At 34.9% G+C, this 22740-nt stretch overlaps 1 protein-coding gene across 2 annotated transcripts; it reads right to left on the bottom strand.

The window, feature by feature from the left end:
* Positions 1-1085: 1085 nt before the first annotated feature.
* On the bottom strand, positions 1086-18725 carry LOC101569313 (phospholipid scramblase family member 5). Of its 2 annotated transcripts, none has more exons than XM_004629203.1 (7): positions 18713-18725; positions 15698-15879; positions 11168-11210; positions 9689-9909; positions 6661-6822; positions 3779-3940; positions 1086-1124 (listed from the first exon to the last, which is right to left on the bottom strand). In XM_004629203.1, exons 1-7 carry the CDS (start codon positions 18723-18725, stop codon positions 1086-1088), a joined length of 822 nt encoding a protein of 273 aa, XP_004629260.1. The 2 variants fall into 2 exon arrangements, with proteins under 2 accessions (XP_004629260.1, XP_023568803.1); XM_023713035.1 differs by having other exon boundaries at positions 15734-15879.
* Between the last annotated feature and the right edge of the window lie 4015 nt (positions 18726-22740).

The following is a 22740-nucleotide window of genomic DNA, read 5'->3' as shown; positions in this document are numbered from 1 at the left end:
TAAATCAATACTATGTGGGACCTTGCTTAAAAGAAATAGTGTTCCTAACTCTGAAACGGAAATAATTATTCATGAGAAAGAACCTTCATCCTGTGTGAGGTTTGGAAACATGTAGACAACTAGGCTACAGTAATTGGGAGCACTCCAAACACAGTAAGTTTTAATGCTTAATTAAGAATTGATTTAATTTAATGTGCTTTCTTATTTCCAAATTTATCTTAGGGATTTGGGTTTTTATTTGCTTGTTTTAAAGTCCTAGACTTTTTCAGTTTTTCATCTTCAGAGCTTTGGATACCTTACTTGGCTGAAATTTCTTTGCAAATAGATAAAATTGTTCGTCGATAATACTTCTTTTTAATAATCTAGAAATCTTTGTGCATGACTATTGAAACCTCTGGCATAAGTAGGTATTTAAGTGTATTTTCTATGTATATAAATATTAATTACCTCATAGAATATAACTACTTCCTGCCACTAGACTGAATTGAAAACCTCCATCCTAATCTTCATAAACCTATGATTTACTCAATCTTTAACTTTTCTAATATAAAGCATCTCACTACAATAAGAAAATTAATAAAGAAATTCAGAAGGGACTGTTTTTGAAAAAAATATTTTAGAAATTCAATTCTTTTGATTAGTAACCACCCTTAGTACCAGCAAAACTTCAAAGTCTTCTCTAAACATTGAATTTTCATCAGTGATACTGCAAGCCTTAGTGCTCATCTTTCATGCCTACCATTGCAATAACTTCAAAAGGATAAAATGAAAGGATAGTAATCTCTCAAAGAAACCCTGTGTTCGGGCCAGTAATTGGGTATTTAGCCATCATGCATTCACAACTAGATAATTGCCTCATTAGATTGTGTTTTAATAAATATTATAATTGACAGTTATTTTTTAAAGAAACAAATACTCAAACCATCAGAAATGAAATCTGGAGCCCAAGGGATGTCTAGAAGAAAATGAAAAGAAATTAGATTGCGTCAAATATGGACATCTTCAAAGGGAAAGAAATCATGTAAGCTTGCCTTTTACTTACTGAAATATGTTCTGCATATTTTAGTGTTTTGTCATCTTGCTTGTCATAATCCAGCTAGTGAGTGTTCAAAGAACATAAAGTCCTACAAATAAATAAACTGGATATGAGTACATTTACAAAAAGGGAACAATTAGGATCTTGAGTCTGACATGCAGGCTTTGATTCTGTAAAGTAATTATACTTCCCAGTGGTGTTTCAGTAACTTCTCATCAATTAAAGAAAAAGGGAAAAGTCTCATGATTTATGACACATGTTAAAATTCCTCAGTATTAGTAACTTGGAAGGCTTAGCTAAATCATACCATTATTAATAGTCAAAATTTGGGGGGATTAAAACTAAAGAATTAGGTTATAGACATTCACAACCAGTATAGGAGGTTATAACAAAGAGCAATCTATGAAATTTATATATGTACATTGGCAAGTAGTTTTTCTTGAAAATTCATGTGAGAAATTGTTGTTACAAAACTACCTTGACAGTACAGTACCATTTGGATATTATGATTTTTGTTAAAGGAAGTGTATATGTTCCATTCATACTCTCAGATTATAGGTCTCTCCTTTAGGTCCTGGATTATAAAAGTCATCCTTTAAAAAGGCCTGAGATGTTACTGGGATCAGTATCTCTCGAATGCATACAGTGTGAAGGTGTCACTTGGCCTCTTGTTCACATTCTGGCTCTGATGCAATTCAGCTGGTGTCTGAGATTTTGCCTTTGAACACAATTCCACAATTCCAAAACACTATTTTACACCTCTGCTAGGTTCTGAGCACAATGTAGATCAGCATTTATTAAATATATATTTTGTTAATCTTGCAAAGATTATGAGCAAAAATAGGTAAATATACTTGTTTAAGAGTACCTATATTTAGAAATCTGGAGAGAGCAAATCTTAATACTCTCTAACGAAAAGTGGGGTTTAATCCTTGAGTCTGCTGTGCAGGCCCCGCCTCCCACGTGCACTGAGACAGTAATTGAGATTGGGCATGGTGGTGAGCGCCTGTAATCCTAGCTCTTGGGAGGTTGTAAACAGGTGGAACATTGTGAGTCCAATCTAGTAGTGAGACCCTAAACACCATGTAGGCCCTTCCCTAAAATAAAAAAAAAGTGGGATTTAAGATAGAAAACAATGTAGTGCTAGCTTTGAAAGTTTTTACTTGTCATTAATCTGTTATACAAAGTGGATGAATAGGTCACATTATACATTATCTGTTTTCAATAATTTTGGGGGGTGCTTTGAGACATGGTTTCCATATGTAACTCAGGCTGGTTTTGAACTTACTATGAGGTTGGCCTCAAATTCTCAGCGATCCCCCTTCCTCAGTCCCTTTAGTGCTGGGATGACAGACATGCACCACTGTGCCTGAGTAGTTTCTAATATGAAAAATCAATGTGAGCATTAATCAGAAAGGCCTAATGAAAATCTTTGGGTAAAGGGTGTGTGTGTGTGTGTGTGTGTGTGTGTGTGTGAATTTGGAAAGTCTGGTGATGAAGCACAGAATGATAAAAAATGTGGATAAAGGGATTCAGAAATACAACAAACAGTAGGTGCCAGGTAATTGGTTTCATTTATAAATGAAAATGGAAATTGACTTTAAATGACTAAAGAAGTGTAAAAACACAGCGTTTGTCACATAGTAATTCTACCTTCTACCAATGATAGGGAATCAGGAGGGTAAAGGAACTCCGCTAAAGCCCTGAAAAAATAACTAATAGGCAAGTCTTTTTCTGCACTGAACTCTGAATGTTCATCAGCGATATGATTAAGGACTCGTCTTTAGTTTGTTTTTCTAGTGTCTTTCAAGGAGAGCCAGAGAGGAGGGCTGAATTGGTTCAGCAGCAGAACACATCATCATAATCATAAGGCGTAGGGCCCTGGGACACGGAAGAGTGAAATATGAGGAAAAATGTTCATTTATTTAATAATGATATGAGATTTTTGAATGTTTAAAATGGTATTTTGAAAAGGAGATTTCAGGGAGATGATTAGGAAGAGACATCCAAGTGTCGTTACACAAGTGTTTTTACTTTGTTCACCAATTTTCAGATACAAAAACACATTTTGAACGAAATTATAAGTTGGAAATGAAGGACAGGATATGTCTTTGTTTCAATGGCAACTGAAAGCTGTTTATCTGTGAACCTAATGTGTCAGTCTTCAGATAGGAAGCATGAGAAAGCTGTTCTCTTCTTATTCTGGCCATAACCTTGCTCATTTTCAAGCAATGAAATAGTCCTGACCCTTAGCCAAGATGAATCATGTCATATTAATGTTTACATATTTTTCAGTGAAAGTGTCACTATGTCACAAACTTAAATTGACAGTGAAAGGAAAGCAAAACTCAGCTTTTGAGAAAATAATGAGAAGGGATCTCCTGAGGCTGCTTTGAGGGGCTGCCTACTAGAAATGTGGAGTTTTTGTTTTTGTTATTTGAAGAACTTGAATTGGAACTCAGGCTCTTTGAACTCATTCTCAGCCTTTTCTTAGTTTTTCTTACTGCGTCAGCCTCCCAGAGTGATGGGATTACAGGCATGTGCCACCCTGCCTGGGAGAGAAATTTCGGCTTCCAAATCCTGATTTCTGAAGAATGGGAAGAAAAACAGATTGGTCCTAAGCCCTCTTCCATGTGTGAAGTGTACTTGTGGGTCAAAGTCAGATCTAACCTGGATTGGCTCTATAGAAACTGACAGACAAGAGGTAGAAAACTCATGTGTACTCTCTAAGGCCATACTTACAAAGAGAAAACAAGCACCGATCATTGCAGCTTTAACTGTCACGTCGAGATCCGCAGGAACATGGATCCCAAAGTTGTCAGCGTTTGTGAAAACATTGTTTACAAATCCAGACCAGTACTTTGAAATCTTCCCAACCGTCAGCTTTTCATTAATGGTTTTCACCTTTGAGAAGGAAATGAGAGGTAGCAAATTTGAAGGTAAAAAGTGATGGTTTTGCATTTCTTGGCATGTTTACTTCTCAAGAGAAATTATTTTATACTTCATCACTAACAATTCCATCTTGCTTCTTGTTTTAAGCATAAGTTTGTAAATTTAGCTTTACAGTCAACTGTCTTGGAAGTATGATTTTTATGGTCATTTTCTAATTCACCATGAAAACTTTTTTTTTCTTTTTTGTATGCAGATTGAGAATATGACAATAAATAATTAAGGCCAGGCAACCACAAGGTGGCAGCAGGTACGCCGTTCAATTATACAATCTAAGTGTAAAGGAATTTGTTTACCTGGATTTTAAAGCTGAATTTTCTAGTCATCTGTAGATATCAACTCATATTTTATTATTATTAGATCATTACACAATATCACAGATTGTGAAATCATATTTTTATATTAAACTGAAGATATTTCTAATCATTCTTTTCTAAGTTTACTTCTATTTTAACATTAACATCTTTCTGAGTTAGTGGACACTATAGGAAATTCAGACTAAGGCCCGTCAGTCTTTTTCAGGAGTCTACAACTCAGTGTTCTTAATTAAACATTTTCTCATTACATTTCTCATTATAATGATGAACGTTATTTAATATAAATTTTAACTTTTTATATGGCAGTAACAAATTGAAATTAGAGAAAGTAATTTGGGACCTTTCACTACCATGAATACTGAAATTTTTAAGGACAAATTTTACTTAATCATATTGTTCTTAAAATATGATTCCAAATTCTTTTGGAATAGTTGGAATTAGTACATTTCACATTGCAGAATTTGTAACATATACTATGCCCATTATTTTTCCTGGAATCTTGAAAATGGAACGCCTTTAGATTACGTATATATGAATCAATGAAAAATAAGTGCAAACTTAAATTAGGTTGTCTCCTTTCCCTAAAATACACATCTAGGCAAATCTGTTAAGATACTTTGCATTATTAAAAATTGAAATTGCATATATTTATTTTAACATTCAATTATAGAAAACTGAGTAAATTGTTTTACAGAATTTAGCAAATCTTACAAATATAGCTTTTAAAATCAGTAATATTTTAATTAGTTTTACTTTTGAAATGAGGCCTAGAGTAGTTCTATATGAAATAACATACATAATTTGAGTATTCATAAACTATATACATTTGCTTTTCACAGTGCGTATTTGTCATTCCACTTACTTCATACCATCAGAAACATTATACTTCTAACTTTTGAAATAAAAAAAACGTCTGAAAGAGTCAAAATTATATAGACATTAAAAGTTTGGTTTTCAAAGACTTAGGGTTTTTTTGGCATTGTGTGGACAGAATTTATTTTTTATTTATTTATTTTTTAAAATTATTGTATTGAGAAACAAATAGCAATGAGACAGTATCAAAATTGATTGCTAGCACAGTTTCAAAAATTAATACATTGCATATTGTTGTCTTGGTGGTTATTCCTTGTACAATATACAGACATGATATCCTGTCCCAAACACTATTAGAACAAATCTCTCTATTCATTGAATTAAGAGAATACAGCTGTATATCTATCTTAACTATTTTGAATATACAGATACAAAATGGTCATTCATTTGTATCATCCTTTTTTGTTTAGTTTTGTCAGAGAAGAGTATTCCATTGTCACTTACATATTGTATGTGCGTGAATTCAACGAAATATTACAATATAGTCCAGTAGTCCATAATAGTAGTGGGCTTTCCATAAGACTGGAAATGTCAGAAATTGTTGACTTGAGCCTTTTACAGCTCAGCATATTAATATGGCTTTACTTTTTGTACTTCATTTTTATACTTTTCTGTTGGATGGTTGAGACCAAGATAAAATAAGACCTATATAACAAGAAATGTAACTTCTGTATCTGATAAGGTCAGTCAAATCCCCTCAAGATTTAACCTGAAACTCTGTACTGCAGTTTGTAGATCTCAAAGGCTTAGGTTTTAAAATAAGACATTTGCTATTTTAATTAAGAAATGATTATTTATTTATTTATTTATTTATTTATTTATTTATTTGGTGGAACCGGGGATTGATCTCCAGTTCTTGTGTTTGCCACTGAGCCATCTCCCCAGCCCGGATAATATTTTTATTCACCGTAATATATTTTCAAAAGAAAATTTTGATGGCCACCATAGCTTTTAAGTTGTTAAAAATTACTTTGAATAAAACTTGTAATCTACAGCAGAAGTCTTTGTCAAGGTGTCTGTTAGATGTCGTGGCCAAGGTGGCATATTTTTATAATAGTATTATTGTTTTGATTCTTGAATTTAACATCTAAAATTAAAATTCATATTATGGGCACAAAATAATAAGCTTACTAGATTATTTTACTGTATTTTTCAAAATTTATTTCAGGTATATTTTAATTTTTTAAAAAGTGCTTGGTACATGATCTTACTTTGCAGCTCTGACTTTAGTGATCCTCCTGTTTCCAGCCTCCCCAGCACTGGGATGATGGGCGTGCCCCCCATGCCTGGTCTTGGTGGCCAGGTCAGGGTGTCCGGGACAGGGCTGGCACAGCAAGTGGTGCCGCGGATCGAATCCTGGTCCCTGCACTTGCCTAAGCACATACTTAGTCCCTTATTTTGGGCATATTTTCTACATTTTGTAGAATTTGAGTTGTGTTGCAGAAGGTCAGAACCTAAATGAAAACTTCATTTTGTCAATCGTACCTCAAAATCCACATCACCGAAGCAGCCGCATGTTGCACAAGGACCAACGATTTTCAAAATGTCTTCTTTGTTTGCATTTTGGATTGTGAATTTAGGCTGAAAGGGGTGCCACTTCTGTGCAACATAAGCAACTGTAGTACCGGGAGGAGCTTGTATTTCTAACTGGAAGAAGAGAGAAAATAGAACAACATTTTCTAAGGTGATTACATTTTAATGTCATCATAAAGAAATGTTACCTCCAAACAGCATCCCATCAGGCTTGCACAAGTTATTCTAAATATGACCTCTAACAACTATAAAGCACTGGCAGTTTTACATATATAATGACTTTGTCATATACACAAAAAATCCACTCTACAGATCTGTTTGGCACTATGCATAAGCGTTTATTTTATACTTCCTTTACGAATACTGCTCCAAGACTATCAACTGGCCATGGAACTCTACAGGTAGCTCCTTTGCCATTTCATACTTAATTTTTAAAAATGTTTCTTTTTTTGTTTACAGAGTTTCAGTTATTGAACAAACACTAATTTGATTGCTAACTCACATCTTTTAAAGTATTAACACCAGAAGATTGCAGTTTTCCACCTTTAGTATTTGATCCTGCTACATGCACATTTTTTATTTTTTATGTATTTAGTACAGGGTGTTCAGGGTCTCACTACACAGATTGATCCATAGCGATCCTCCTGTTTTCAGCCTCCCAAGTGCTGGGATTACAGGTGTGCACCCCACGTCCAGTCTCAATCTTTGTCTCAGCATGCTCTGGGGGCAAGGCTAGCACAACCTGCCAGGGATTGAACCCCCAGTCCCTGTGTCTGCCTAAGCAGGCACATTAATCTGCTGAGCTATCTAGCTGGCTCTTTATGTACACATTTATATAAGCCAAGTCAAATCATTTAGTAATGTAAGTCAGGGTGAGTATAAATAAAAAGCATTGTTGTGTTTAAATTAAAATAGCTCTTCAACATCTAGCCTTCTTTTCACTTTGCTTACTAAGCTCACAGTCCTACACGCATGTGTGTAGTATCCATGAAAGGCAGAAGTGGGTTTACTTGACTGTTTAGAATTATACTTATTTGTTCTGAGATGATTTCTGAAGTAATTGGTTTGATTCTGAGCAAATTAAAAAAATATAGTGGCACTCAAGATACATCTTATATTTTTGCTTATATGATATGAGGCCACTATGTAGATACAAAATATTGATTATCAGAAATTAAAAAATGGATATATATTTATTATTCTTGGTTATATTATCTTGGAGTATATTAATCTTCCATATATGCTCAGTAGGAGGATTAAAATTCTTAAGTATCATGACTGAGTTCTTGAGACGTTTTATCACTTAGTCAAGTGCTTGCCTGTGAATAGATGGAGATGAATTCTCATAGATATTTTTAGATGGCTCCTCAAATAATCATAGATATTCCTATTTCTCCTTGCCCAGAGGACATTACTTATATACAGGTCTTCAACAGAGAAGCTCGAGGCTACGGTGAGGCATCAGACCAAGATTCCTCAATGGCATTTGCTGAATGTGTGACCCCAGGCAAGGCAGCTCCTCTGGTCACCTTGACAGCAAGATGTAGAAACTAAGGCGGCTCCTTTTGCCTCACAAGGATGTCATGTCAAAGAAATGTATGTGTATGCACCAGGATGGCTGGGATGACTGTGCTGCTGCTTTCTGTTGGTTTCTTGAAAGAAGCAGTTAATGCTCAATGTTTTTCTCTTTCATTTTTATTTTTTTATATAGATATTTATTTTACCAATTTTGCATGCTTATGTGTGTTAAACTGAGCAACTAATTTGAAGGCAATATGCTGCACAACAATCATTGTCAGGGGCCAGAGAGATAGCTTAGTAGAATAAGTCCTTGCCTGGCAAGCACAGGGTCCTGAGTTTAATCCCCAGTTCCACAAAAGAAACAAACAAACAAACAGTCATTGTCAAATTCATATAATTTGTTTAGTAAAATTATGTATCATTTTTAATTTCCCCTTTTTCTTTTTTTGGTATGGGAAATTGAACTTGGGACCTTGCATTTGACAAGCAGATGCATATGCCCCTGAGGTATATCCCTACCTCTTGTATCATTTTTTAAAAAAATCTTTTATGTATTTATTTATTTGGTATAGGGTCTGGCTATGCAGCTTGGACTCATAGTGATCCTCCTGTCTCAGCCTCCCCAGCACTGGGATTACAGGTGTGTGCCACCATCCTGGATTTCAGGGGTCAGCTCAGTGTAGCAAGGGCGGACCTTGATGGCCCATGGTACTGGGAATTGAACCCAGGTCCTTGTGCTTGCCAGGTAGGTGCTTATTCCACCAAGCTACCTCCCCAGCCCCACTTGTATCATTTCTAATGTTGTTTGAAAATTTTTTTGCTATTTTCTTACTTTAAAGAAAATAAGAACAAAGCAAGCAAAATAAGCAAAAGTTCTTTATCAAATCAATGATATAATTGCTTATGTTCCTGAGAATTACTGAATAGTTTTATTACATAGTGATGAAAATATATTTTAAAATAAGATAATTTAGTATTGCCTTTAGAACAGTAACAATACCTTTAATAATCTCTGCCCCCAGTTTGTCATAAATGGGCCAATGGAATGTGAAAAATCCATGTTAAGTGACATCTGAGGAAGAGAACACTGCAAAGGAGTCTAGAGTCATTACCACTGCACAGACTTTGCTGCTGTCAGGGCAGTCAAAGGTAGTTTGGCCGAATGGTGGAACTCGAAGCCATTACAGTTACATGGCTAACAGGAAGCTGCAAGAGGACGTGTCTCATTTGCATGATGCCTTAGCCATCTTTATCAATTAGCATAACAGAAAGCCACCTCAGTTTGTGGTTGGAAAGGAGTACATTTTAGTGACTCACCAAGACCTCAAACTTTCTAGTATTAGAACACAAGGTACCAATTCAAACTAAGAAAAAATTAATTGCTACATAGCTTCAGACAAAAGTCATAAAAAATTGCTAATCTTCAAAAATAAGAAGCCACTCAGAGTCAGTTACTCACCTCTTGTAGGTAACAAGGACACCAGCAGCTGTTGCACCGTAAGGGCCGGTTTACTGTGATCACTTCTCGCCCTGAGTTATCTGTGATTTTCAGGGTGCAGGACCGCAGCGTGGAACAGAATGTGCGATTGAAACAGATGCTTTCTTCCACTGCAAAGTAAATTCTTTGTCCCAAACTATTTTTAATCTCATATTTGTTGGAGGTCTCAGTGCCAAGAATCACTAACAAGAAAAGAATATTTTAAAAACAGTGTGTTAGTTAGAACCAACATTTTCAAATAAAGGAAGTGTGTGTCAGTGAAAGTGAAGGAAGAAATTAATTATTATATGCAAATCCACTTTCGTGCTTTAAATTTGGAAGTCTTAGCCATAAAAATCCAGTAAACTCTAAAGTAAAGCTGTGCTATCAATTTATTTTCATTCAGAAATATGACTGAAAAATATTAATGCTGTTCTTCAAATAAAGAACCAATACTATAAAGAATTCCTGACTCAAAACTAATTCTATCATTACTATACAAGTTATCAGTATGACTTAGAGTCATAATAATTATTGTGCCTAAAATCTGTGGTAATAAATATGTGGCTGTGTACTATCCAACTATATATTTAAATTTTGACATATTTTAGAACTAATGTAGATTACTATGAACATAAAATACCTCAGTAAATTCAAATCAATCATTCTCAAAAATTCATATATTGATAAATAATATGCCTACTTGGTTAATCATTAATGAAATGACAAAACAATGGCACTTTGACTTGATGGGTCTTTATTATTTAATCTCCTTTTTGATTTCTGAAACTAGATTTTTTTTTTTTTCGGGTACTGAAGATCGAACTCAGGACCTTGCACTTGACAGGTAGTGTTTGTGCCACTGAGCTATATCCCCAGTCCCCTGAAACTGTTAATAAATTTAATTACTAGCTGACATGGGAATGACGAAGTCTCTTCAGTCATTTTAAGATCAAATATAATTTTAGGATTTGGCCTGCAACAGCATCAAAGACTTAGAGAGTTCTGTACTTTTTGTTAAATCACACTAATTATCTTACTTTTAACTTTTATTAAAAAATAAGTTAAGGGTTCCATTTTTTTAGTTTCTCTCTCTCTCTCACTCTTTCTTTCAGGGTCTTGTTATGCAGCTCTTGTCTCAGCCCCCCAGGGCTGGGATTACAGGCATGCCTGGACTCCATCACCAGCTGGGCGTGCCTGGGGGCGGGGCCAGCGTGGCAAACAGGGCCAGGACGTGGTGTCTGATTGAACCCCAGTCCCTGCGCTTGCCTAAGCAGGCACTTACTCCACTGGCCTATCTCGCCAGCCCTTCCAAGGGCCCTTTTTGATCTAATTTTACTCTACGTGTGTATATTAATCTCCAAACATGTTATTGTTTGTAATATATTTAGATATAAAGAAACTTCTAAAAACTTAAGCATTGTTTATAGTTCTAGTAAAGGTAGAATAGAATGTACTTACCTCCCAGAAGCTCCACCTGCTGGTGTATAATGATCAGGTCTAACTGTGAAAAGAAGACAGAAAGGAAATGAAAGTATCACATCGCAGCACGTCATAAACCTTTGGAGATCACCAATAACCTACCTCTGACACAACATGAAATTAGCTGATTTTCATGTTTTCTACCAAACTGGTTGAAAAGAGGTTACGGTTTTCTAATGCAAAAAAGGACAAAATGTGTTTGATTCAAGTAAACCTGTGCCATTAATTATTAAAATTCCAACGCAGATTTGCCAAAACGACAGTGGTTAACTTTGTACTTTTTTGTGATAATGGGGGAAAAAAGATAATTTTGGAAACAAGCTCCAGATGCTTTACATTTTCCCACAATTTATTCTGAAAAAAATGAAGAAATGTAATAATGATTTGAATGAATGTTGAGTCCACAATCCCTAACTCAGTGTCGGTCTGCAAGCCTGTAAAGCCTGTATGTAGCTCATTCTTGTCAGGGAGCAAGCATTTTTGTTTAATATGAAAAAGTTTATTAAAAAAATATTTCCCAATCACACTTTCCTTTGGCTAGGAAAAGTCTGTAGATGCCACAAAATATTAAAATAAACAAAAATTCTGCTAATGCATGCGCAACAATATTTATCTTCTGTAATTGAAAATAGAATTGATTTGCAGAGATTGTAGACAATCCAAAATGACTATTAAAACATTCAGTACATGTTGCTTTTAAAAAGGAGCTATAAGGTGTGTGTTCTTAGAATAATTTTGTGTGTAACTGATTTTGAATCTCACTACTTAAAGATCAAATAACACAAAATCCTGAACATTGCCACAATGTTGATATTTTTCATGGTTCACTTTTTATTTTGCCTTAAAAGTTCATCAATCGATTCTTTCTTTATATTAACAAACTCACCAGGAATTGTTAAACCAAGCAAATAAGTGCTAAAATTTGATATTGTTTGAATGCCAGAAATATAGAAAAGGTGAAGCTACAGAATTACCCTTTCTCCTTGAACATCTTGACATAAAGTTAAGGTTAATATTATTTGTTTTAAATGTTAGTATTGATAAAAGAGTATATGTCATCCTTTTTTTAACGATTCACATATTCTTCTCAAATTTTCAGACATTTGATCTGAGATGTGCTAAATCCGTAGTAACAATTATGACAAAACACTTTTTTTAAAAAAAAATTAGGGTAAGTCTTTTAGAATGTATTGCATTAGTACTGATTTCCTTCGAGGAAATGGAGAGTTGGTAAAGAAGAGCTGTGGCTTACAGCGGATCCACACAGCCATTTAGCAGCCCCTCTCTACAGAAAGAACTTAGGAAGGAAAGCACAGAGGGCCACAACTAAGGCATTTGAGCTTAGGAACCCTGAATATTAGTGTTACGGAATTAATGTTAGTCTTAAAAATTTAAAATTATTAATTGATCTATTCTCACCCACGAAAAGAAAAGTTGTAACTTTCTAATGTATAATAATATAGTTGTTTACTGAGTGCCTGCCATCACTGTGCTGTGTATTGTGTCACAATAATGGTGTTCTCCTCAGAAAAATTCAGAGGTGAATATTAATTTTAGATGTGAAGAAACAGTACCAGAGTGATGAAGGAATTTACCAAGGTCATTAAGCAGGTAAACTTCTAAGTCGCCATGTTGCTGACATTGTTGAAGTTAGGAATTAGAAGAAGTAATGCTTAGGTGACACAATGAAGTGTGATGCCTTCATTCCTTTTTTTCTTTAATACCTCATACTCTAATAAGAGTGACCTCATTCTTTTTGTGAATCTTCCTGGATTTGAGGGTCTTGATGTTTGTAGTTTCTTTTAAGTATCTCCGAGCAACTTATAAACCAAAAGGACCCTTGCCATTCTTTTCTATTGGTTGATGGACTAGAAATTGATGGAAAACTTATTTTATTTTTTTATAAAATTTATTTATTTATTTATTTTTGTATTTTAGGGAAGGATCTACAGGGTGTTCAGGATCTCATAGTGAGATCCACCTTATAGTGATCTGCCTGTTTACAGCCTCCCAAGAGCTGGGATTACAGGTGTGCGCCACCACGCCCCGTCTCAATGGAAATTTTAAACAGACTGAGTTATATATTCAGGTGTCAGAGCAAGTAAAGTACTCCTTAAGCATGAAAATAGTAGAAATGAAAATACAATGACAACCTTGGATAAACAGCCTAAGAATCCTTTTTTAAAGAGTCTGTTTTACAGATATTGTTGGTTCCCTTAATATTGTATATGTATTTCAAAATAATTTAGGTATTTACATGGGACTTTAGCTTCTCATAACTATTGATGACTAAATTTTAATGATTCATTATTGCATAATTATCACTAGTTATAATTAGTTATTATAGTTTTCTATCTTTATATTGCAAGATAAAATGTTAACTATTATGAATATATAAACCCAATCTAAAAAGAATTGATTACCATTATCCTTAGGTTTAACTTGTATCACATAATATATACTTATTTTCAAATTGCTTTGAAAATGTTTTTCTCTGTAGTCATTGCATAAACTTTCTTCATAATAAAGTAAAATTTTAACAATTGCTTAAGTTTTTTATATAGGAAGATTGTAAGTATATGATTTCCTGTGTATTTATTGTAGAATGTACTATTTCCAAATGTTCATGATTTTTAGTTCAAAGTCAACACTAAAGAGTATGTAATGACTCATGACCTATGAAAGCTCACTCATTCCTTTATATGTGCACTGGTTCAAAGTAAATGAATGTTCTTTTAGTATAAAGTGAGTAAGTTATTTCTTTAGAAGAAAAGTGTTCAACAATTTGTGGCATATTTTGTTTTCCCAAGAAGATTCGAGGAGGTGCATTTTGGAAAATGTACTAAATTTTGCTTTGACTCTAACGTGTTCAGATTTCTATTTATTGAATGTTAAAAAAATGTATTCGTGTCAAGCATCTGGCTCCGGGTGTGTCATCATTCATGGATGGAAGAAGAATATGTGATGACCATATGTGATCATCAAACCTCAGCCCTCTGGCACTGGTATATCACTTTTATACTTGGCAAAACCTTGTCTGACAACATTCCCAAACAGCTTGCAGCAGTTAATCAACTCTAGTCAGCTATTACAGCTGATCCTTCCTGCAGATGGAAGATGGTAGGTTAGCGTTTCCAGCTCTTTTACATATCTCCCTGAGCTCGCCAGTCTTCAAAGTATATTTGTCTGCCAGTGGGTTTCTGGAGAAGGCATCTGCAATTATAAACATTTTCCCAGGAACATATGCTGCGTGCAGCTTAAACCCTATCAGGCATAACAGAAATCTCTTGTACCTTAAGGGAATTAACACAGAGATTTGATTTTGATAAAGGAGATAGACTTTATAGTTTGAAAGAATGCCAAACAAGCTGAAAATTGCAGCAGATGTGCTGACATCTCAATATTAGTGTAAGTGCCTTTTAATTTTTTTGCAGAACAAAATATAGAAACAATTTTATATGTATATATATATATATATATATTGCCATTGCTGCGTATTTGTGATATTATTCAGATAATGATGTTTGTTAACTGAATTATTATGAGGCCTGAATTGCTGCCTACTCTGCAATGCCTAGAACAGTGACCAAGCCTAATCATAATTATTTTTGAAGAAAATTGACCTAGAGATGCAGTAGCCTCAGAAGATAATAATGGTAAGTTGGCAGCTTGCTTCCCCTCTCTCCTCTGCAGATTGGGTTGAACTCTCAGCTCACTGCCAAAGTCTGCTTCAGAATTTAGGGCTGTATCAGTCTTCTTGGCTTTGTACACCTGCACATATCAGAATTGGGTGCTTGTGGGTATTTTCTTTACTTTTGGGGGTAAGAGAGGGACTGAACTTTGGCTTTTCGTGGACTAAGCAAGCATTCTAGCATGCAGAGCTATGTGTTGAGCCATTTTTAAAGTTCTAGTTTGAGATAGAATCTTGATAAGTTGCCTGGATTCCTATCCAGTTTGTGAACTTGTGATTCTCTCTCTGGCCTTTGTCTTCCAAGAAGCTGGGATTGCAGATGTGTGGTACTACATATAGTAGCCTGGCTTTTGTATAAATCCCTTCATTGTAATCAACAATTTTTATTTGGCCAATGAGGATGCAAAGATTTTGGGCGAGAGGCTATGTTTTATGCTTTTTATATGCCTCGAGTATAGCAGATACTCAATAAATATTCTTTTAACTCAATAGCTGTAGGTGACTAAGGCATATTAGACAATTCCTCAGGGATACGTTTACCAACACCTGAATAGAGAACAGAAGGTAGATAATGTACAAAATAGCTCTTTCAAAAATATTTAGTTCATCACCCAGTTAAATAGATTAAGAAGATAAAATTAGCAATAAAGGAAGACAGATTCTTGCTAAATAAAATAGTTTATAATTTCATGATTTATAAGGCCTTTCTTGGTTCAGTAAATTATTGAAATATTTCAACATTGTATGAAAACTAAAGCAAATAAGTTTCTATTAATTTTAAGAGAAAAGCATTTATGGAAATATAAAGGTATAAACACCTGGCTTAAATATTCTAGACCAGGAGGGACACTGACTGTTGTGAGGAAGCTTCGTGGTGGGTGGGGTCCTTGCTGCCGCACTTGGCTCCCGGGATTGGAAGAAGGGATGATACAGCTTTGGTCTGTGTCTGGAATTCCTGGAAGAAAATGAGGTAGGCTTCTACCTTTCTGGTTCTGTGTATCTGCAAAAGAATCAAAATCTCAACATATATTTATACTTAGGCCATTTCATGGAATCCTTCCTACAATATTTGTCAGTTCTTTATTTAGATGATAGATTATCTTCTACCTCTTACTTCCATGACTTTTCCTTTATTTTCATTTTTGTTTGTTCGCTTGCTTTTGCAGTACCGGGAATTGAATTCAGGACCCTGCACTTGCCAGGCAGGCGCTTATTCTACTGTGCTATCTCCCCAGCCCTATTTTCAGTTTTTTATTGCCACCATCACTTGAACTTTAATTCAGAGAAAAAGAGACGTGGAAGAGTATGGGTAGTAACTTTAGCAAAAATTATAAGATTTGACTGAAGCAATGACTTAGATGTATAGATGTTTTTATATGTGCATCATGTGGGGTCGCCATAGTACTTGTGATATGTCATTGATTACAGTGCTAGGATATGATGTTTGACTCTGATTAAAACTGCTCTAAAGACACGTGAATGGCAGAGACAAAGAAACTGGGGCTAGAGGGGCTGGGGAGATGGCTCAGTGGAATAAGCGCTTCCCTGACAAGCACAAGGGCCTGAACTCAATCCCCAGTTCCACAAAAAAAAAAAAACAAAAACAAAAAAAACAAAAAACAAAAAACAAAAAACAAACTGGGTCTAGATTAACATAAAGAGGAAATTTCTAACAGCTATACGAAGATTTGGATAATACTCTCACGACACATATACTTAGATTGGAGGGGCATATATATCCTCAACAATAAATGGCAGTGGTTTTCTTTCAAATGAGACACACAGTTCATGGAAGTTTGTTTGTGTGAGGGGTATTCCGCTCTACCTTTTAAATCTGGGAAGATGTGAGTTGACAGTACAGTTCCATGGGTGAAAAAAACATCAGAAAGTTACAAGTGACATCTTTCAATGTACTTGAAGAAAAAAATCCTAAAAATGTTTTAGGTAAATAACAATGATAATGTGATTTGTCTTCTCAAACCAAAGTGCTAATTCCAAAGGTAGCCGCATTGAAACTTCAATTGTTTATTTATTTGTGTGTGTGTGTGTGGCCAGCTCAGCCCACCAGGAGGCGGGGCTGGCTGGCATGTGGTGCTGGGGGATTGAACCGTGGTCCCTGTGCTTTGCTAAAGCTTGTTCTAAGTATGTGCTTTAGACCACTGAGCCATCTCACCAGCCCCGAAACTGGTATTTTATCAACAGCTTATGCTAAGTATTGTGACTAGATCTCAGGATAGTTCATTTTCCACCTAAAGTTCTGCCTCTAAGTTTAGACTGCAGATCTTATTACTGAGTACCACTGCCTTTTTGGTAGATTAATCATAATTTGATCATAATATTGCTTTCTAGTCACAAGTTTCCTCAAAGAGTCAGACCACCAGATGAAGAAGGAACTCCTTTGAATTTCTATCTGGCTTTGAATTTCTATCTACTCTTTTAAAAATGTATAACCAGCTTATAAATATTTTATATACGCTGCAACTCTTTACCTTACAGGCTACTGTGTTGCTGTAACTTATTTTATAAAGTGATGGAGCATTTTGGCCTAAGTGTTAGTGACAGTTAAATAAAAGAAAACACTTGTGAAGATTTTTGTTTATCATCAAACATAAACTATAAGTATATTAAAATTCAAAACATTCATTCATAACAAAATTGATTTTTGTTATTTGTGAATATTAAATCTGCAAACTATCCCAGTGATTCTCAGAGACCTGACTACATTAAATGCTGATGAAAAGGAAAAAGATGACCTCATTTGTTTAATATTAAATAGTGTTTAAATTGGGTTTTGTTAAATGAAATAAGTATAAACAATTTCTTTGAGTAGTTCATTAATGTACTTTAGGATATTGTAAATTTGTGAGCTCATCCTATTATGAGATTAAAAACCTCTGGTAATTATACAAGTCATAATTTTTTATGCTAAACTTTTCATTATATCCTAGTGTGTAATGGTTTGTTCTGATGATGGAATAGCAAGATGTTATAATTTCACTTTTAGGCAAGTTTCACAGGTAGTTTTAGTGAAAACACAACCTTTTAATCCTTAAAAAGTACATCTCTTATCTTCTGAACACTTCTTGAAAAAAAGACAGCAAAAATGATATTCATATGGAGTTAGGGCTTTAAGGGAAATCTTACCAAGTCTCTCTCCTTTCAATTTCCTAATCGATCTGCTTGTTTAAATAGATATTTTGTTTGAATTCTTATATTTAATTTATTGTCAAAAACTTTGAAAGATTTTTGATCTATCATCTAGAAACATTTATTTTCAATCCTTACAATTTAAGGGCTATGGTCAACATAGGGTGTATTATTTATAATAGTTTGATACATAGCACATTTTGAACAACAGATGAGAAATAAAGTCATTTGACTTATTGTTTAGCACTTTCAAATTTGTATGTGAAAAGTTTCCTTTAGAACCCTTTAAGTTTATAATTTTGTCTTGTCCTTGTGTTTGACATTAAATCTCACTGCTCTTATTTTTCTATATAGCTTTTCTTACAGTGCACTAGTTTATATCCATGACAACTGAAGCATTTTTTTACATCTGAACTTTTACATTCTCTCAGATAAAGTGTGTGTGTGTGAATGTGCGTGCGTGCATGTGCGTGTGTGTGTGTGTGTGTGTGTGTGTGTGTGTGTGTGTGCATGTGTGCTTGTTAATGCATCATTCTCCTTGGAGTTATAATTTTAAAATTCCAATGTTCAAAACAAATAAATGATAGCTTTTAAAGTATTAATGTCCCTCATTATATTTCCTCAACAGCTATATATTTTGTCGTAATTGAAGACAAAATGTATTCACTGGCTCTAGCTTATCTTACCTTCCGAGGCCATGAGATGTCTGAGTCACTTCTTCACGGCAATCAGGTTAAAAGAAAATGCTTTTCTTGTTGCAGCACGGAGAGAAAACAGCATGCACAAAACTTCAGGTGTCGGCTTGCCTCATGTCAGCTTACAAATAACAGGGCAAAGGAGAGTCTCGCTGTTTCTAGAGTGCTTGATTTTATCTGTTTGGACAACAGGGGGAGATGACGTTATCCCCGAAGGTAAACACGGCTAGGAAACCATCCTGTCACTTGGCGGCTGAAAGGACCATTTAAAATAGCAGCTACTTTCTCTTAATTCAATGAGTAGAAAGATTTGTTCTAACAGTGTTTGTGGACAGGATATCATGTCTGCATCTTGTACTATGAGTAACCACTACGAAGGCAACAATATGCAGTGTATTAACTATTGAAACTGTCCTACTAATCGGGTTTGAAACTGTCTCACTGCTATTTGTTTCTCAATAAAATTATTAAAAATAAAAAAATAAAATAGCGTAAGCCAGAAAGGAGAACACACAATACTCATTTGAAGGGGCTTAGTTGCACTCAGTTACTTTATACGTCTTAGAATATACGTATTTGTATTCACCTTACATTGCCAGTTGCTTTCGATTCTGTGACAGAAGCTCTGATGAAAAAATCCTGCAATAGGAAGATTGTCACAGTTGTCAGTACATTTCTTTACATGTTGAAAGTGTTTGAACATAATTATTATTTTCTCTTGAAAAAAATCTATTGCTCCAAAAGAGATGTATTTCCCACTTTTAATGCATATAAATCAGTAATTATTTTCATTTTAAAATTAAATTTGATTAGGGCTGTGGAGATAGCGTGGTGGTCTAAGTGCCTGCCTGGCAAGACGAGGACCCGGTTTGATCACTGGTACTGCATGTCATGCCTACCCTGGACCCTAGGTGTGTCATGCTGGCCACTGAAACTGGGCATGGTGGCACACACTTGTAATCCCAGCGCTGGGGGATCTGAGACAGGAGGATCACTACAAGTCTGAGCTATATAGTGAGACCCTGTAAAAAATAAATAAATAAATTTTAAAAATTAAATTTAATTAATCAGTGGCATTAGGAAACAAATATTTAATTACATCCCGAATATTATCAAAACATACAGATATTTAGCTGGATTGAGTAGTAAAATAATCACCATAACCTTGGCTAGACCTCTGGAATTTCAAAATATAGTTGCCAATGGAATTTTTGTTAACTAAGTCAGTTGTTCTGGATGGCTTGTTATGGAGAGATTGGACTTGCAGGCCTGACTGTATTTTAAGTAACACTGTCTACTTGTAAAAATAGTTAAGTGGCCTTGGACAGTCTAGCAATGAAAAGCTAGAAGTTAGTGGCCTAGATTTGTAAATTGTCAAAAGCTTATACTTATCTTTTGGTAAAGAGAGATTTTTAAGTTTATGCTGTTACCATATAAGTAAGTCTTCACTGTGCAGAAAAAAAAGATATGAACAAGCCATTTGCATTTTTAAATTAAATTTCATAATGTTTTCCATGGGTATTTGCAAAAACTTCAATACAAAGCAAATAAGTTAGTCATCTATCATGGAAGGTATTTTATTTTATTTATTTATTTATTTTTTGGCCAAACTGGGTATTGAACTCAGGCCCTTGCACTTGCCAGGCAAGAGCTTATTCTACTGAGCCATCACCCCAGCCCCCTAGAAGGAATTTTAATTTGTCCTCACAATTGACTATTTAGTTTTGATAATGCTGCAAAGTATCAAACAACTTTGAAATGACAATAAAAATCTAAGTAAATTAAACATTTGACCTATGTAAGGCAGGCTACTCCTATATCTAGACTCGGCTGTATAGACTGATAAATGGGGTCTTTATTTAATTTCCAGGCCACCAGGTAATGACATTTACAAGTTGCTACTGCACATTTCCACTCTTTTGCCTTCTTCCTTTCAGTCTTGTTACTGACCAACACTGCATTTCTCATTTTGTCTTTTTACAGGCTTATCCTTTGTGTACTTGAGGTATTCTTTCTTTCTATTCCTTTTTATTTTTAGACTCTTTAGAAAAGAAGTTTGCAGACCCTCTGTGAGAGTTCCCAGCAGCCTAACGCTGTGTGACCAGCCAGCCAGCCAGCCAGCCAGGGGATCAGCCATCCCACAGTACACAAGCTGGCTGCACCTTCCGTCCTGAGGCTGCTACCCCTGCAGGACCGCTTCACCTTTGCAGCGCTCAGTGCTGACCACGTACCATCAGCCGCGTCCACAGAGCCATGGCCGCCATGATTATTCAAAATGGCTGCAGCATTTGCTCAGGTCTGCACTGCAACGAGTCTTTTTCCATTCCATGAAATTGAGGCAATACGACGCAGGCATTATACACTTGGCATAACTCAAAATTAAAAAAAATCTCGGTGGGATTACAGCAGAAAAACAAGAATCTTGAATGCTAGAAAACTGAGGGCTACTGGTCTTGCCTGTTCCCAGGAAACTCCCAGTTGGCCACCTTCCTCTCCCTTAGTGCTATGTACATTTGTCGTAGCTTTACATTTTAATCTATTCCTATTACACCATTTCACATAATGACAATTATAGCAAATTTTATGAATAGCTGACTATGAAAATGACTACTACATATGGGAAATCTGAAGTGGATATGTTTCAGTGAGAAAATAACAGCTTTCACTCATGGCTTGATCTCCTAAAATATAAATCTACCTAAGAATACAGTCATGTACCTCCAAAGGCACATATTTACATGCATAAGTCTCATTCCTGTACTTACAGTTTCTCATACTAAAACCCATGGTAAAATAATACAGGATATACAAAGAAATATACAAAGGAAGGAAACCAACATAGAAATATAATTATTTAGTGTTCTTTTTCTAGTCACTTGATTTAATGCTACCTTAGTAAATATGAAAAAATAGTATTTTAACGTAAACTGATGTTTCTTCTATTATCCCATTAGCTATTTATTTACGTGGATGGATGAACCTTGTCTCCAAGTATGTTTCTTCACTACCTCACTCAAACTTTCTCTTTTCATATATTGTCCCACTAATTTATTTATTTGATAAACACTAACTTTTCAATATGTTCATCACAGTGGTGAACATATGGAGAGGTGATGACGTGGGCTCCACTCCTGGGGGATGCCATAGTGGAGAATCACAAAATAAGGTTCAATGTTTTACTTATTTTTTTTTAAATTGTGACACATTTTCTACCTCCTAAAAATAAAATGACCACCTTCCTTGAAAATCACCTTCTCTTTGAAAAGTAAAACTAATTAGAATTAATAATGTGGTATTCAATTGACCATTCATTTTTCAACCTATATAGCACATGCTAAATTTTCCTCTCTCTGTTACTTTAAAACAGGTAATAACTTGATACACTCATTCTTGAGTAATGAGAGAATAAATTGGGTTGCATTTCTTGGTTGTTAGTAAGAAATATATTTGGTACCCTCTCTTTTTCTTTCTATTTAAAAAATTATCAACTAAAAGATCTATAAAGAATAATACTGAGCACACAGTAGAATCTTCCTGATTGAGAGACACAGACACAGTTCTCGAGCAAATATATCTAGAAAGCTTACTCACCAAGATGATGTGGAAAAAACTTAATTTGGAGCTCTGTGGCCAAAGATTCTGTGGGACAAATGGTGTTCTATAATCAGAAGATTGTAAAGCCCAAAGCAGAAGCAAAAGTTTAGTTGGTATATATAAATTCTATTCGTATTTTCTTCAAGTAAGACTTGTTAAGTCAAGTCAAGTTGAATGGTATTCTTGGACATACATATATCTATTTTCATAGCATCTCTATCTTCTGGCATTTACCTGGTATGTTGTGAACAATGAAAACTTTTCATAGCTTGTCATGGCATTTCCCTGTAAAGTCTCTAAAGAGTACTGTGAGTAGTTCCTATTTATGTAAATATTATGTACAAGCATGTGTATAAATGACAGCAAGAGAGAGACAGAGACAGGGAAACAAAGACACAGAAATTACAAGTAGAAAACTGCACACT

Source organism: Octodon degus, unplaced genomic scaffold, assembly GCF_000260255.1.
Source record: "Octodon degus isolate 3935 unplaced genomic scaffold, OctDeg1.0 scaffold00028, whole genome shotgun sequence".
In the NCBI taxonomy this organism is placed as follows: domain Eukaryota; kingdom Metazoa; phylum Chordata; class Mammalia; order Rodentia; family Octodontidae; genus Octodon; species Octodon degus.
Note: the sequence above shows the minus strand (reverse complement) of the source record. Positions and strands in the feature narration are given on the sequence as shown.